Raw genomic sequence first — 14,400 nt, forward strand, 5'->3', positions numbered from 1 at the left:
TTTGTCTCCCTCACTCACTGTCACACGGACTGTCACTGTTATTTTGTGCACCCGACACGGACTGAGAGGAAAACCCGACACGGACTACAGACCCTGTCCTTAACACATAGGTACTCTGGGATCATCTTTGTAATCTCTCAACAGTTCTCATTTGTAATATTTGATTCAGAGGCACGTTGGTCACTATTTGTGCATTCAAGGAACCCGGATTTCTCCCCTGTCAGTCTGTTTTGATAGTAACACTATAGACTCTGCCAGCAAACATAATATTTTAGGACTTCAAATGACTGTGGTGACAAACATATGCTGAGGGACAGGAGTTGACTGCCTTCCAATAATTCAAACATGTCGCTTTTTCTCTTTGCTAGTATAGTACTGTAGATTGAACATCTCAGGGATGAAGGGATGATTGAGCTCTTGGTCTGCTGGAAGCTAATCTCTGACATGAAGTGAGCAGAAACAGAAATACCTCTTCATGTCGTTTACAGTGTGTAAATAGAATTTTACAGAACAAAACAAGCAGATGTATAAAGGAAAAACAGAGGATTATCCTTCATAACCGAATCTACATTGAACATAAAAACAGTTACAAACAAGAAGGGATCATAGACATCCTTCAAGATCTCAACCAGCCATTTCTTAAACCATAAAATAGTTGCACCAAAAGAAATGTATTATCCCTTAAAAAAATTCATCTATTGTGTCATCATGAGAAATTTACAAAATCTTTCATGTACACTGAAACATGTGCACTGACATTTTATTGAGCCCACAAGAGAAAGGTAAATTCATTATGAAGGCTGGAAAATGTAACCAACAGGGATGATTTACAGGGATTCTAATGCGAAATTCACAGGATGTTGTCACTCTTGGAAGCAATACCAGTTGTATATTTGAAGCGCATGCTTTGCACCAGGTTACAGACACTGTCATGTGGGATTCTGTCCCATTCCTCTTGAACTGCCTGGACAAGCATATGTTTTTTCACTGGTCTCTGAGCCCTAGATGCCACACATCTTCTCGGTTCCTCCAACAATTTTTCAATGAAGCTAATTTCTGTTACATAAGGCAGCCATGTCGTGTCTCTCACACCTCCTCACAGTTGGATTGCTGATGTGTGGTTTGTTTTGCTGGGCATTTTTTCTGTCATGAATAAGAAGGATGTTGATGGATCACTTATGGTGAGATGCCATGATTTTTGATCTTCCGGATCATTCTTGAACTGTGCTTGGCTATGACATCCTGTGGGGTTAGAAATTTACTGTACTACTCAAGGCCTTATTAAGAACGTCTGGGACAATGGCTATCATTTGAAATTATTGCTTGTCTGCAGGTGAGCTAAGAGGCAGGTAAACACAAATCATCAAATCTGATCTGGTGAATTACTATAGTAAATTAAGTTAATGTTACTGTAAATCATTAGAACAGAGTCATAAAACAGAGAGAGGGAGAGAGAGAAGCAGATGGAGGGAAGAGAAGACTTGTGCCATGTCAAAAAAGACCTTGCTCAGTTCAGTCTTAGAGATTCTTGCAAAGTAATCTTGACATTATCTCATAGAGCTTTCTGTCTTACATTACATTAGGAAATTCTGATTTCCCGTCTTAAGGAGTCCTTAGACAAATATGTGGTATTTTCTCTTGTGTTTGTTTTTATATATCAAAGCTGAAATAAAAGCATAAAAATGATAATGGTTTAAAAAGCGATTGAACTCTGAAGAGAGAGACAAAAGTCATAAATATTGATTTCTGTCAATAACTCAGGAGCTAATGTATATCCAGTCACGGAAGTGATACTCTAACCCTTGGAAACTTTTTAAATCCAGAGCTTTCCATCATTCATCATATTTTTCTGACTGTCTTCCCCAAATGCTGTGCATCTGAGATTTAGGGTTAATATGTTCACTGGCTTTTTTGAGGTTGACATCCTCCTGATGCGTGTTTTGTGCTTTGTCTGAGGTGCAGGTCTTTCGGCTGGAATTGAGGGTGACCTTTTCAGGAAGGCACTTAATCTCTCTTCTTCCTGTTGTGATTAAGCGGTGCAGAACCTGTGAACTGTTGGGTTTCGGGAAGCAGAGGACTGTTGACTCGGCCCCTTTTCTCTTTTCCGTGTATCTTTTTAAATATTCTAAGCACTGCAGGCAATTCTTAGGGATGAAAGTGATTTGCTTGATTCAATTGGCTTTCTGCTGTACATTCTTCCCATTCCAATATCCATTTTTCTTGTGCAAATGGTTTGACTTCAGCTTGGTTTGCCTTTATCATATGTCTCATTGCCAGGGCAAGATTTCCAAACTACTGTATATACTGATATACATATATATACTGATTATTTTACACCTACCGTGTAGACGTCAGCTCTTATGTGCAGACAATATCCACCAACACCCAAGCATGAGATGCTTTGCAAATATTTATTGAGCATTTAAGCATAATATGTTTTGGCTTGACCTGCTTGGTCAAGAGGTAGCTGCCTGGGCGAGGGACAATGAGGCTCAACCCCCGCAAAAACATAAGTGAGGCCCAAAATCACCAATGCAGAAACAGGGATAGATGGAACGTACAGGCACAATATGGACATGAGGATATTATAAGTAAAAGAAAATGCAGGCACTAAACTTCTGTAGGACGCCTGCTGACTAAGCTGGAGGTGGGACGCCGGACATACCTGGGACAGAGGGTACGCCAGGGGGAGCAGCAGGGACTGAGAGGAAAGAACCAAGCAACGGAAGCAGAATAGAGCACAGAAGAACAAGTCACGATCAAATTAAAGAACATGAAGGAAGGAAGAAGGCATGTGACTTGAAATACTGAGGAGCATGGTTCATGTACTGTATAGATGAATAATGAAGTTGGGTTAAGGGGAGACAAGTACGATATTTTAGTAGTGTCTTTTTTCTGCTTGTTGTTTGGAGCATGGTCCACATAAACTAATGCAATAAAATGATAAGGGACTCTGAGAGTTGAGTGTGAAACGAAAATATTTCTCTTTTGTTCTGTCTTGTTTTTTTCCTTTCAGCTTGTTGTATGGAGAAAGGTTCACATATAGAATGAGTGAGACCATACGTAAGGAAGGTTAGAAACAATTAGCATACTGTTGTGTTTTATTGTCATTTTTCTTACTTTCCCGCTTGTTGTTTGTATAGTCCACATATAAAATGAATACGGCAAAAATGTGAGTAGATGTGTGTGCAAGAGTTAAATATATACAGCAAACGTCAGTAATGATTGTGATTTTAAACAGCTGGGTGAGATTGGCTTCTCCATCATTCAGTTATGAGCTCCCATGTATATTAAACTCAAAGGATGAAATTGCACATACAGTTGTCAGTGGGTTGGGGTAAAATATTCTTGTTCAAATAAAGTTTATTTTACAAAACCAAATATACACTTGAAGACAGGTACAAACATCCTGGTATTTCATGTTTTATGAATATGGCCTCCAGACAGTGTATATTCATCAGCCTTTGGGCTCTTCAACTCAAGACTTTGAGGATCAAAGCATAAGTGTGCCAGACTGTGAAACAGTTGTGTGGAAAGAGCACAGGGCACAGCTGGGAGCAAAACAGAAGACAGCTTCCTTTGTTTTCACAGTCAACATAATAGATGAATCCAAAATTCCTTGGGTTAAGAGCTGTGAAGAGTCGTCATACAATGGTGTAATGGTTTTATATTTCCAAGCCACTTAAATTGATTATTCAGTCTTTTAAATTTGAATTGTATTTTCTATTGAATTTTAATTAAATGCCCCGGAGAAGGACGTCTGCTAAGCCAGTAAAGAAATAATTTTAAAATGGTAATGACACTAGCGGATTGACTGTATCAGTGAGTGCTTTATCAGTGGGATTGTGAGAGAGCTCAGGACGTTTTAATGTTGAGCAGTCCTGCACATCTGACATGAAATGTGCTGGTTTCAAAACAATGGGCTCTGAATAAGCCACAGATAAGGATCACCCTCTAGATCACCTGTAAGAGGGTGCAGAGCTCACCTTTCTCATGAATCTCGTACTTGTCGATCATCTGCTCCGCAGTCCTTTCACTGGCAGCGATTTCTATCTGCTCCTTGTGGAGGAATTCGAGCAAGCTCTTTGCCGTCAGCTCCTTCCCTCCAGGGGCGTAGCAGCGATAGATGTGCATGATTTCCGCGCGCCTCGAAGAGGGAGCTTTTCCTCGCCTCATCCTTTCTCTTCTCCCACTCAGCCTGGAGCCAAACAGCGAGGAAAAGGGCAACAGAAAGACAATCTGTTCAAATGTCTCGACTTGGGACATCTGAACTGGGATTCAGAAGTAAAGAAACAATTTGCCATACCAAATCCAGTGGGTATATAATGCAAAAGTAAACAGCAGTTTCTAAAACATGTAGAACAACCCTAATGAAAGTTTACTGAAGTATACTTATTATCATAATTTAACCATGGCTTGATCATAGCTTCTCAGGGGTTTTGCTACAATTTACTAGACTGGACCATGGGAATAATATGATGCACCATAGTAACACATTCTATATTTATCTTTCAGCATACTGTATAAGTCTTTCCTATGGATAAATGGAGTAAAGCACAGTCAAACCACAATAAAAACCTGAGGAAAGTGAAAAAATCTTGTGTTCAGTATGCAGTGAAAAACCATATACTTGTATATAGTACAGTGAAAAATAGCACTTATTGCAAAAGTCTAGATGATGATGGTTATTATTTTTCAGGGTTCTGAAACAAAGACATTATAAAAATCATGTTTGTGATTGTAATACTTATAGGTCAAGGAGTCCTCATTTTTTCTCGAATGTTTTAAAGAGGACATTGTTATTAAATTAATGGCTGCTGCTTGAGCTGATGTGTTCTTTAATGAGCTCTCAGGGCTGAAGAGATTTCTAAGCTCTCATTAATTCCCCAGCTGTGTTTGTCACCTACTCTGTTTCAAGACGTTTTCTTTCTGAGCCCGTTTAGTCAAGAGAGATGAAAGCGACCTCAATGTCTTTAGAAAATATCTTGTCCATTTCCTGCAGGTCCTCTGTGTGGGCTCTGTCAACCCAGCTAGGAAGTAAAAGATGTAAAGAAGAAATAAATCTTACAAAACTTCACTCTCTTTGGCCATTCTCAACCACACAAGAGAGCAACATGGTAAGATTCCTGAACTTGCAACAACCATAGAACAGACAAAAAGACAAAGACAGAGGCTTGCAGCAGGAGAAACAGCTTTCAAGGTTAGAAGTGTGTGTTAAGAGCATATAGTAGCAATGGGTTATAAGTATGAATACCAATTAGCTGCTGTCCAAGAATAAACTGCCTTTTAACTTCCTACTCTGTCCTAGTGTGCATACAGAGTTTTAAAAAGCTAAGATTAGTTGAGTTTTAACTAAAGTATTTGATTTTATATTCCACCAACACTGAATAGGAATTCATAAAAACAGTTCTATCTTATGTAGCATGGTAAGTGTACAAAGGCCAATTTATATTCATACACATAACTCATTTAGAGACTATTTTGAACCACAGCATAAATATATTAGTGAAAAAGAAAATGACATTTTCGTGCTGTACACAAGATTTAAATTACTAAAGCTCTGAACTAAGTGATTGTTTAAACTTTGAATATAACATTTAAACTTATAACTTCTAAGGAAGATGGATTAGACAGTATCAGTATGTTTAACTTACTTGCACTTTTCTGGAGGATTTTCACAAAATATTCAGTAGATGAACTTTCCAAAAAAACCTTAAGATGTATGGCAAAGTTTATATGTACAACTGGTCTCAATTCCGTGAACTAGAAAAATACTGAATTATTGACATCTTCAACAACATCTTTACTGCATTATGATGTTCTCTGTTGCTATGACAACAATAACACAGCAGTGATAAACAATAAGTGTTGTAGTTTTAAAAAGTGAAACTCCTTTGTTACAACAATTAGGGGCTGTTTATAGTAATATAATTATTTTCAAATTTGTACATAAATGTATATAATAGGAAGTAAGACAACTAATAAAATACCTAATTCACCACATGTGAAGTATTCTAAACTGAATCTATAAAAGACAGAAACTTTGACAAAAATGAATGCTTAAACAAGAGTGATACATTTTGCCAATGCACAATAGTGTCTTCTCTTGGGATTTTTGTGCTTGTTTACGGTCTAATTTGGTGTTTAAAGAAAGGTTATATTTCTGATCTATGTGATACAGATGCCTCTTGAAAAGCGCTCACTACCACAAATATGAAAACATCTAAATCCTTTCTTTAAATGTAGTCTTGAGTTCTTCATTGACTAATATCTAATAGATTTAGGTTCATCATGGAGAAACCCAGTTGTGGAGGTGGGTTGTAAAGCTGTAACTCACTCTCCTGTCTCTCCTATCTATCTCATCCCTTGCTTTTGGTGTTTTTATACTGTAGATAGTGTTGCTGATACAAGCTGGTATTGCAATTTGTGGGGAAAACAGTTAACTTTTATGCCATCTGGTCCCCACTTACTTGGGGCTGTTATCTAGGTAGATATCCCCGACCTTGTTGATTTAATGAAATTCTTCTGCTGTCCAAACATACTTCAACAGATATCTGCTTTGCTTTATCAGCCAGAATGAGTTTCCAGAAGAAGGACAATAACAATAAGTAGCATACACATCTGTGCTACACCCAATACACAATAGCGTCTTCCCTGGGGTTGTTTTTTTGCTTCTTTACTGTCTAATTTAGTATTTAAAGAAAGGCTATATTTCCATTCTATGTGATACAGATGCATCTTGAAAATCAAATCCTACCACCATAGGATTTATTTATTTATGAAGGTAATATTGCCTAAAAGTATCATGTTGTAGCTTTGATTTATAAGAGGAGTTTCTGGCTTCTCTAATTGCTTTGCCTTACAGTATTTTAATCACTTTTTATGCACAGCTGGTCAAAAGCCTAAATCAGAAATTAATAAGAACTACAAGAAAGTAGCACATGAGAAAACAACACAAAACAGAATAATGAGTTTGGTATTGTTGGAATGAAGGTGCAAAAATCTTCAATGTACATTTTCTATGGAGGTGTTTAGGAATAAATCACCTGTTTCCATTTTACAGTACATAAGACAAACCTCCCATTTGGCTACTGTATAAAGCATACTCTCCACTGTGAACAACTTTTTTACTCATTATAAGGTGAGGACAGATTATGTTTTAAACCATAAAATATTCTTAAGATCGCCTTCTATGGGCTGCAAAGATAAAAAAAAAATTGCTCAACATTACTACACAGAGTATTAAAGTGTACATAGCATAAATGGAACAAAAGCTCTTTATAGTGTGTGATTACCAATTCAATCTTGACTAATACATAAGATTATTGCTTTATTACAGAAGGATTTTTTTTCTGAGTATGAATGGCAGTTTGTAATTTATTCATTTCTGTCATTGCTTGGGCTGTATAATGGGGTTAGACCAACCTCTGAATGCTGTAGTAGCTGTCCAGGTCCTGAGGCTGCAAAACTGTCCCAAACCATGATAATCCCACCACAAAGCTTGGTTTGGATGAGGTTCTTCTGTTGAAAGGCAGAGTTCGGTTTTAACCACACAAAATGGTTCCCATTGTGACCAAAGGCTTGTGAAGCATCTGTCCATTATTCTTTTAGTTTTCTGGGTTGGCCAGGTGCTCTTTGGTAAACTTGAGACACCATTGGACAACAGTGGTCTTTTTAGGGAGCAATGGCTTCTCCCTGGCTATCCTCCCATAAAAAAAATAAATCCCTGCCCAATCTTTTCCTGATGGTTGAGGCATGGACACTGACATTAGCCACAACAAGAGAGGTCATGTAAAAGCATGGGTAGAGGGTGTTTCCACCTAAAGTAGTGGGAAGGAGGAGTTTTTAAGGGAAGCGACTTTATTAAGAAAAATATGGGACCACTTTTCCTGTATTGTTTGAATGTTGCCTTGGACATTCTGTCCTGTATTTGTAATGCCATGGCCTGGTACTGCCACAAGGGTGGTGATGTGTCAGAGCCCAAGTGCAAGTGACCGGGGAGTGGCGGAGACTCAAGGAGACTCAAGGAGTCTATTGACTGAGGGCTGGAATGCTCTGGGAGAAAGGGAAAGTAAAAAAAAAAGAGAAAGGTGATGACAGAGTAATTAATTACTGTCCAGTGGGGCTTAATCAGCCCAGGCCACTGGACAGTAATTAATTACTGGAATTACTGGAATCTCCTTATTGGAAAGGAAAAGGAAAGAACAGAACTGGCGAGCAGAGCAGGAAAGGGTCCAGCAAGTCAGCAGGAAAAGTGCGGAGCAACAGTCCAGGAGATCCCAGCTCTCTGCATACCTGGCGACCAAAGATAGAGGCTGACACTGCAAAGTGCTTCCCCAAACTAGACCACTCATCCCAGCCTGCCAACCGGAATCTGGGACGGAACCAGCTACCAAGCTACTGAAGCACAGATCTGGGTGGCAGCCCTCCAAGTAGCCAGGTGTCCAGGCCACAAATCCACAGGCCGGTGCACGAGACAGGAAAAGAAGTCTCCTCAAGGCACAGCTGAGCTTTACCCCAGGGGCTCTACCGAGAGGAGGGGTCTCGCCGAGCTGGAGAGGCAGGAAATCCCCACACAGCGGTCCAGTTGGAGGGCCCAGGAGCTGGCAATTCAAGGTGCACGTTCTTATGGAGGGTCTCCTCTGAGACGGGGCCAGGCCAGGTTCACTCTCTGACTGAGGCGTCTGGGTGTAAACGGAATCGGATACCCAGGCGTCCTCTGGACCAGCTGGTGGAGGCATCTGTGAAGGACGGGAGGCAAGGACACGTCTGAAGATCCATCTCAGCTCTCAGAGCCCTGAGTCAGCACAGCTGCAAGGATTGGTCCCAGTCAGAGCCCAGGAACAGGACTCCTCAGGGAGACCAAGCTCACAGGGAAATGCTCTCCAGACAGAGCGGACACAGGACAGAAAAAAAGGCTGTGCAGGGACACTGGAAGGAGACTAAGGAAAATTAAGGGAAAGAAATAATAGAACCCAGACAGCCTGAGAAACAGGAGGGTGAGGGAAAGAAAAGAGTCCTGAACCGAGTGAGGAAGTTGCCCCAAAGAGAAGCCAAGGGGGTGCCCAGGAAGAGGGCAGAGAAAAGAAAAGTGCCAGGGACAGGGCTAAACAGGAACCAAACCTGGGCACTGAGGTGAGGGGACTGCACAGACAGAGCCCTGGGGTCCTGGACAACGGAAGCTGCCTCCTGGATGCAGGATGGAACCAACAGAAAAGGAGGCCAGCAGGGAGAAGTCCAGGATTTCCAGGGTGTAGGCCAGGGGAAATCAAGCAGTCAGAACAAGGACTGATTTACAGGGCTCCAGGGGGAGAGCCCTGGGGTCCTGGCAGACAGAAGCTGCCACCTGAATGTGGGATGGAACCACACAACTGGGAGGCCAGCAGAGGAGGAGTCTGGGATCCCCAGGGTGGAGGTCAGGCGCCTGTGTGCAGTCCGGTTCAGAAGCAAAAAAAGTGGAATGAATGATCTGGATCAGGGAAGCAGGACTGCATGGGAAGAGCCCTGGGGTCCTGGACAACAGAAGCTGCCTCCAGAACATGGATGGAACCACAGTAATGAGAGGCCAGGGAATCCAGGGCTAGAGGTCTAGGATCGCCACGCAGTCAGGAATTGGAACAGAGGTCCTGGAACCACAGTGATCTGGATCGAAGTCCGAGCAGACAGCCTCAGCAGCGAGCAACATGGGTGGTCAGCGCCCAGACTGGAGATATCTCCCCTGGCGAAGCAGCCCGGCAACGGAATTGGGCAACATCAGCTAAGGAGTGGAATCCTGGGCTGAGCTCCCAAGAAAAAAAAAGGAGAATGCTCAGGTACTATACCTCAGTTGTGGAGTGGGATTCTATTGCCGAGCCCCAAGGATTCGGAGTGGAATCCCGGTGTCGAGAACCACAGACAGTGGTGCAGGCGAGCTTCGGGATCCCGGGTGAGATGACCACCTGGAGAGGCTGCTGAGGCATCTGCCTGGGGTACCGGAGAGCAGATCAGAACAGGCAGAACGGTGGAAAGATAAAAACAGGAGTGAGGAAAAAAGTGCAGAGGTAAAAACTAAAAGGGGTGGCGGGCTCTGTCTTCAAATAGAGAAACTGAGTAACTAGTAGGAAATGGAATAATTGGACATTAATGGCAGATCACCTGAAGGAAAAACCATGAACCCTCCTGAGAAGGTGACAGTTTCCCAGGGTAACCGCTAGCCAGGAGGCGGCACACGAGACACACTCATAACAATATTAAAAAACAAGTAAAAACAGATCTCTTTGGATGCACACCTTCTCTTTCTGAAGCTACTCTTGAAAGGATGTTGAAGTTTTTGTTCTTTGCTTGTTAAACGCAAAGTACCAAAACAATTAAAATAATTAAACATTCACTTCATTATTAGTAGTTTTTTTATCATTATTTATGTTTTGTATATATATTTATTTTCTATCTTTATATTTTGCATTGCCTTAAGTAAATACACATACAATAAGGATGTTCAGAAAGCTTTTATATAGCTTTTGAGCCTTTATCTTGGGGCATCTTGGGGGACTAAGTCTGTATCAATGAAATCACGCTGAAAGAACTCAGTAGTCAAACTTGCCAAAAGTGAATAAAATGTCTAAAAAAAGTGTCAAAAGGTCTAATCTGTATATCACATGTAAAATCTAATTTACTAAGCTCATTACCAATTCCTGACTTTCAAATGGAGTGAATCCTGTATGTGTTTCCAGACAAAGGTGAATAAATCATGCCAGGACAGGATTGTTCCTGACATCCTGTTGCTCCTACAGCATGTATTTTTGCAGCACCACCAGGTTTGCAAAACAAAATGTTTATAGTACCACACCGCTCTAAGTGCACGGCGCTGGGGATAATCACCTCCTTCTCACAGACACCTTGTCTGCTCACTCATCATTGAAGCATAGTGACTCAGCTGTAACATATTGGCTTTTAGGTAATGAGAAGACCTGAGGGACTCACACCCATATGGTAGAGCTTTCTATAAGGGCATATGTTGCCACTTACAACACCCAGGGTTTTGTTTCAGAATGGGATAAATCCTCTGTTTATCTGACGTTAGATCTTGAATGTCATTTAAATGATTAACTGCTTAAAACCTGGGGGAGAATGTCTAAAGCTATGTAAACAGTTGTCTGGCATGAGTGGATGAGCTTCACCTGGAATGAAAACCTGCAACCTTTGAAGACTGCCCTCTCCATACTGGAACACAGGACTGTAGGTCTGTCTACAGTCACGTTGAGACCTACAGTACCCACACCCAGCAACTTTGCAAACTAACAAATGGCACTGAAAATAGTATTCTATTATCATTAAAAGCTGTAATTGTTTTAGTTCAATTTTTAAATGATCTCTTTTTTCTTCTTTTTTTTTTCTCTGGAGGAAAAAAAACTCCAGTAAACTGTACCATCCAATGGTGTGAATCAATTTAGGTCTACAGTATTAACTGACATTTCCACACATATTGATGTCTATTCTTATGATCCCCAGTAAGCGTCTTGTGTTTAACCAATAGAGGAGTGCCATACATTAGGTCCGGAGTTTTAGATTTGCAGCCAACTCAAAATTTGGTCTTTATTGGGAATTTAACTAGAAAAATACACTGTACATAAACAGTTCATATCCGTTTTACACATCTACTACAGTATGTGTAATATTACAGTTATACATTTAAGATTTTAAAGGTGCCATTGCAATTAGCTGGAGTTTTATTGCAATAAGGACTTTTTCAAGCAACATTCACAGTACAATCACCTTGTTAAAGTCTTATCAGTCATACAGTATCTGCTGCCGAGATTCATTGAATATTATTACCAACTGCTGCTGCACAGATTTCTGTGATCCAGCCAGGAGCAGAGTGTTTGAGTGTTCGTACTGTATCTGAGGACATGTCCATAAGGTTAGATTGTCAGCCAAAATAGTCTTGCTGTTACTACACAAGGGCATGTGGAGAGAGCAAAGTACCTATTGGTCAGATGCACTTTATTTTACACTCTTCTTGGCATAGCTTCAGTATTATAGATATTATAGTTTATTTTAATGTACTGTATATGCTTTATATCACCAAGCATACACACTTAAAACTGTTTTAAAGCATAATCAGTCGGCTTTAAAAGAATATACTAAATATCAAAAGGCTTTCAAATGTTTTTAATTTCCTTTAGATGTTTCAGCTTATTCAGTTTATGTTTATTCAGATAGTCCAAGGCGCTGTCGTTTTTCTCTCAAGCTGAAGTCCGCTGGTGAAAACGCCCCGATTGCGGTGTGCGGAAGGTGTTCTTGCCTTACTTCACCACCCATGCTGGACCTCACCCCAGTACTGCTGGTGTCGTTGGCCTCCATACGGTATGTCACAAAACATCAACAGAGAAGCAAGGGACAGTGTACTGATGGGCTAAATCAGAGCACAGTGTAAATCATCTAAAATGGATGGATGGATGTTTGCCCATTATGCCTTCCAACATGTAGGGGCAGCAACATCCTGTCGCTGTTACCGTAACATTAGTTTTTAACGGGACAGGGCGATTAGCCTGGTGCCCAACCTCCAACATGGAGGACGTGGCACCCGACCTGGGACACAAACCCACTTCCCTGAGATTATGAGTCTGGTGCTCTACTGACAGAGCTACTGTAGCTGGGGCGCCAGTAATCTAAAATAGTATAAGAATATTAGTTGTGTTTTTTTTAAGATTTGAAGTGGCAATCATTTGAGGAAGATCTACCTTCAACAAATTGCAAATACAATCCGCTGCAATAAGACGCCAGCTGGAGCCGGTCTGATCAAAGCCGAATCCTTTTCTCCGGTCTGATCCCAGTCAGATGTTGCCAGCCTTCATAGCACTGTAGCAGTGCTTCCCAACTCCATCCCTGCAGACCAACTGCTTGGATGTCCATTCAACCACCAAATCCAAGTATTTTAAAACCTCTGACTGCTTTACACCGATGTTTAAAAGATTCACACATCCTGGAGCCTCAACCATCTTTATCAAGTAGACATTACACATTTATCCGTTCCTCTACAACACGTTTATCATCTCAACTGCTGTTTCTCATTGCTGGTGGCAACCTGTTATCTGTGGGTCACATGCTGCCCTTTGACAGATACTGTATATTTTGGCCACCCAAGGTAAAACCTAAAATATATGTTATATATACGTTAGGAGTGCTGAAAGCACTATCACGAACAGTTTTCTCATAATAAGACACCTTAAATGAAATAAGGGTCTGTGGTTTAACCATTTTTTTGCTAGTTGTGGTTGGGCAACGGGTGGAGGGGTGCAGTGAGGGCACCCAATGCAGCCCTTTCACCCTTTGTAGAGGTTTTGCACTTTGATATTTTGAAGTCCTCTGCGCTGCTCTCTTTTCAGATAAAACTCACGCGTGACTACACAGCACGAGTGATACTTCAAGCCCATCTGATTGGCTGTCAGAATTGTTCCCTCAAAGGCATTCAAAAAGCCAACTCAGTGGACTTCTTCAGAATGAACAATGAAACAGCACCAGGAGACAAAAGGGGAAACTACAGTACATGGGAGTACGTTTGAAAGAAACACAAGAAGTACTGCTTAATGCGAAGAATTGATGGAGTACGGATCAAGTTACCTAACCATGTTGTTGAAGCCAATGTCCTGGCTTCTTCCTGGAAACAGCCACAGGAGATTCTTGCATTAATAAAATACTACTGTAACTACCAAACATTCTGGATGGGTCAAATGGCCTCCTCTCTCCTATAATCTTTCTTCTGTTCTTACTGTATATCCCCCAGCACCTGAGAGATAGCAGTGACATTTCGTGGCACTTCATCAAGCATCACATTGTAGACATTAAACATTGTCCAATTTGAGCTCCTTCTAATTCTGTCGGCCTAGCTCTTTTCTGGACACTCTACTCAAAGTGCTTTACAGGTAATGGGGACTCCCCTCCACCACCACCATTGTGCAGCCCCACCTGGATGATGCAACAGCAGCCATAGTGCGCCAGAACGCTCACCACACACCAGCTCTGAGTGGGGAGCAGAGCAGAGTAATGAAGCCAGTTCAGAGATGTGAATTATTAGGAGGCCATTATTGGTAAGGGCCAATGGGAAATGGGGTAACACTCCTACTCTTTTTGAGAAGCTTCTTGGGATTTTTAATGTCCACAGAGAGTCAGGACCTCGGTTTTACGTCTCATCCGAAGGACGGCACCTTTTGTTTTGTCCCAGTCCCTACACTGGGGAATTAGGACCCACACAGACTGCAGGGTGAGTGCCCCCTGCTGACCGTACTAAGACCTCTTCCAGCAGTAACGTTAGTTTTTCCCAGAAGTTTCCCATCCAGGTACTGACCAGGCTCACACCTGCTGAGCTTCAGTGGGCTGCTAGTTACGAGTTGCAGGGTGACATGGTTGCTGGCCATAAACGTT

At 41.4% G+C, this 14,400-nt stretch overlaps 1 protein-coding gene across 5 annotated transcripts in view; it reads right to left on the reverse strand.

Annotated features, from left to right (window-relative positions):
• The window catches only part of LOC148655270 (1-phosphatidylinositol 4,5-bisphosphate phosphodiesterase zeta-1-like), a 69,400-nt gene extending 63,628 nt beyond the window's left edge, over window positions 1-5,772 (reverse strand). For 4 of the 5 annotated variants that reach the window (XM_088645670.1, XM_088645672.1, XM_088645669.1 and 1 more), the window contains exons 1-3: window positions 5,655-5,772; window positions 4,908-5,030; window positions 3,987-4,198 (exon numbers count right to left, since the gene is read on the reverse strand). In XM_088645670.1, the coding sequence (XP_088501796.1) occupies window positions 3,987-4,176 (190 nt within the window). In that variant the 5' untranslated portion in view covers window positions 4,177-4,198; window positions 4,908-5,030; window positions 5,655-5,772. The remainder of the gene's footprint in view (window positions 1-3,986; window positions 4,199-4,907; window positions 5,031-5,654) is intronic. The other variant, XM_088645668.1, reaches the window with a different exon arrangement.
• Window positions 5,773-14,400: the final 8,628 nt, after the last annotated feature.

Source organism: Lepisosteus platostomus, chromosome 9 (genome assembly GCF_059453375.1).
Source record: "Lepisosteus platostomus isolate fLepPlt1 chromosome 9, fLepPlt1.hap1, whole genome shotgun sequence".
NCBI lineage: Eukaryota > Metazoa > Chordata > Actinopteri > Semionotiformes > Lepisosteidae > Lepisosteus > Lepisosteus platostomus.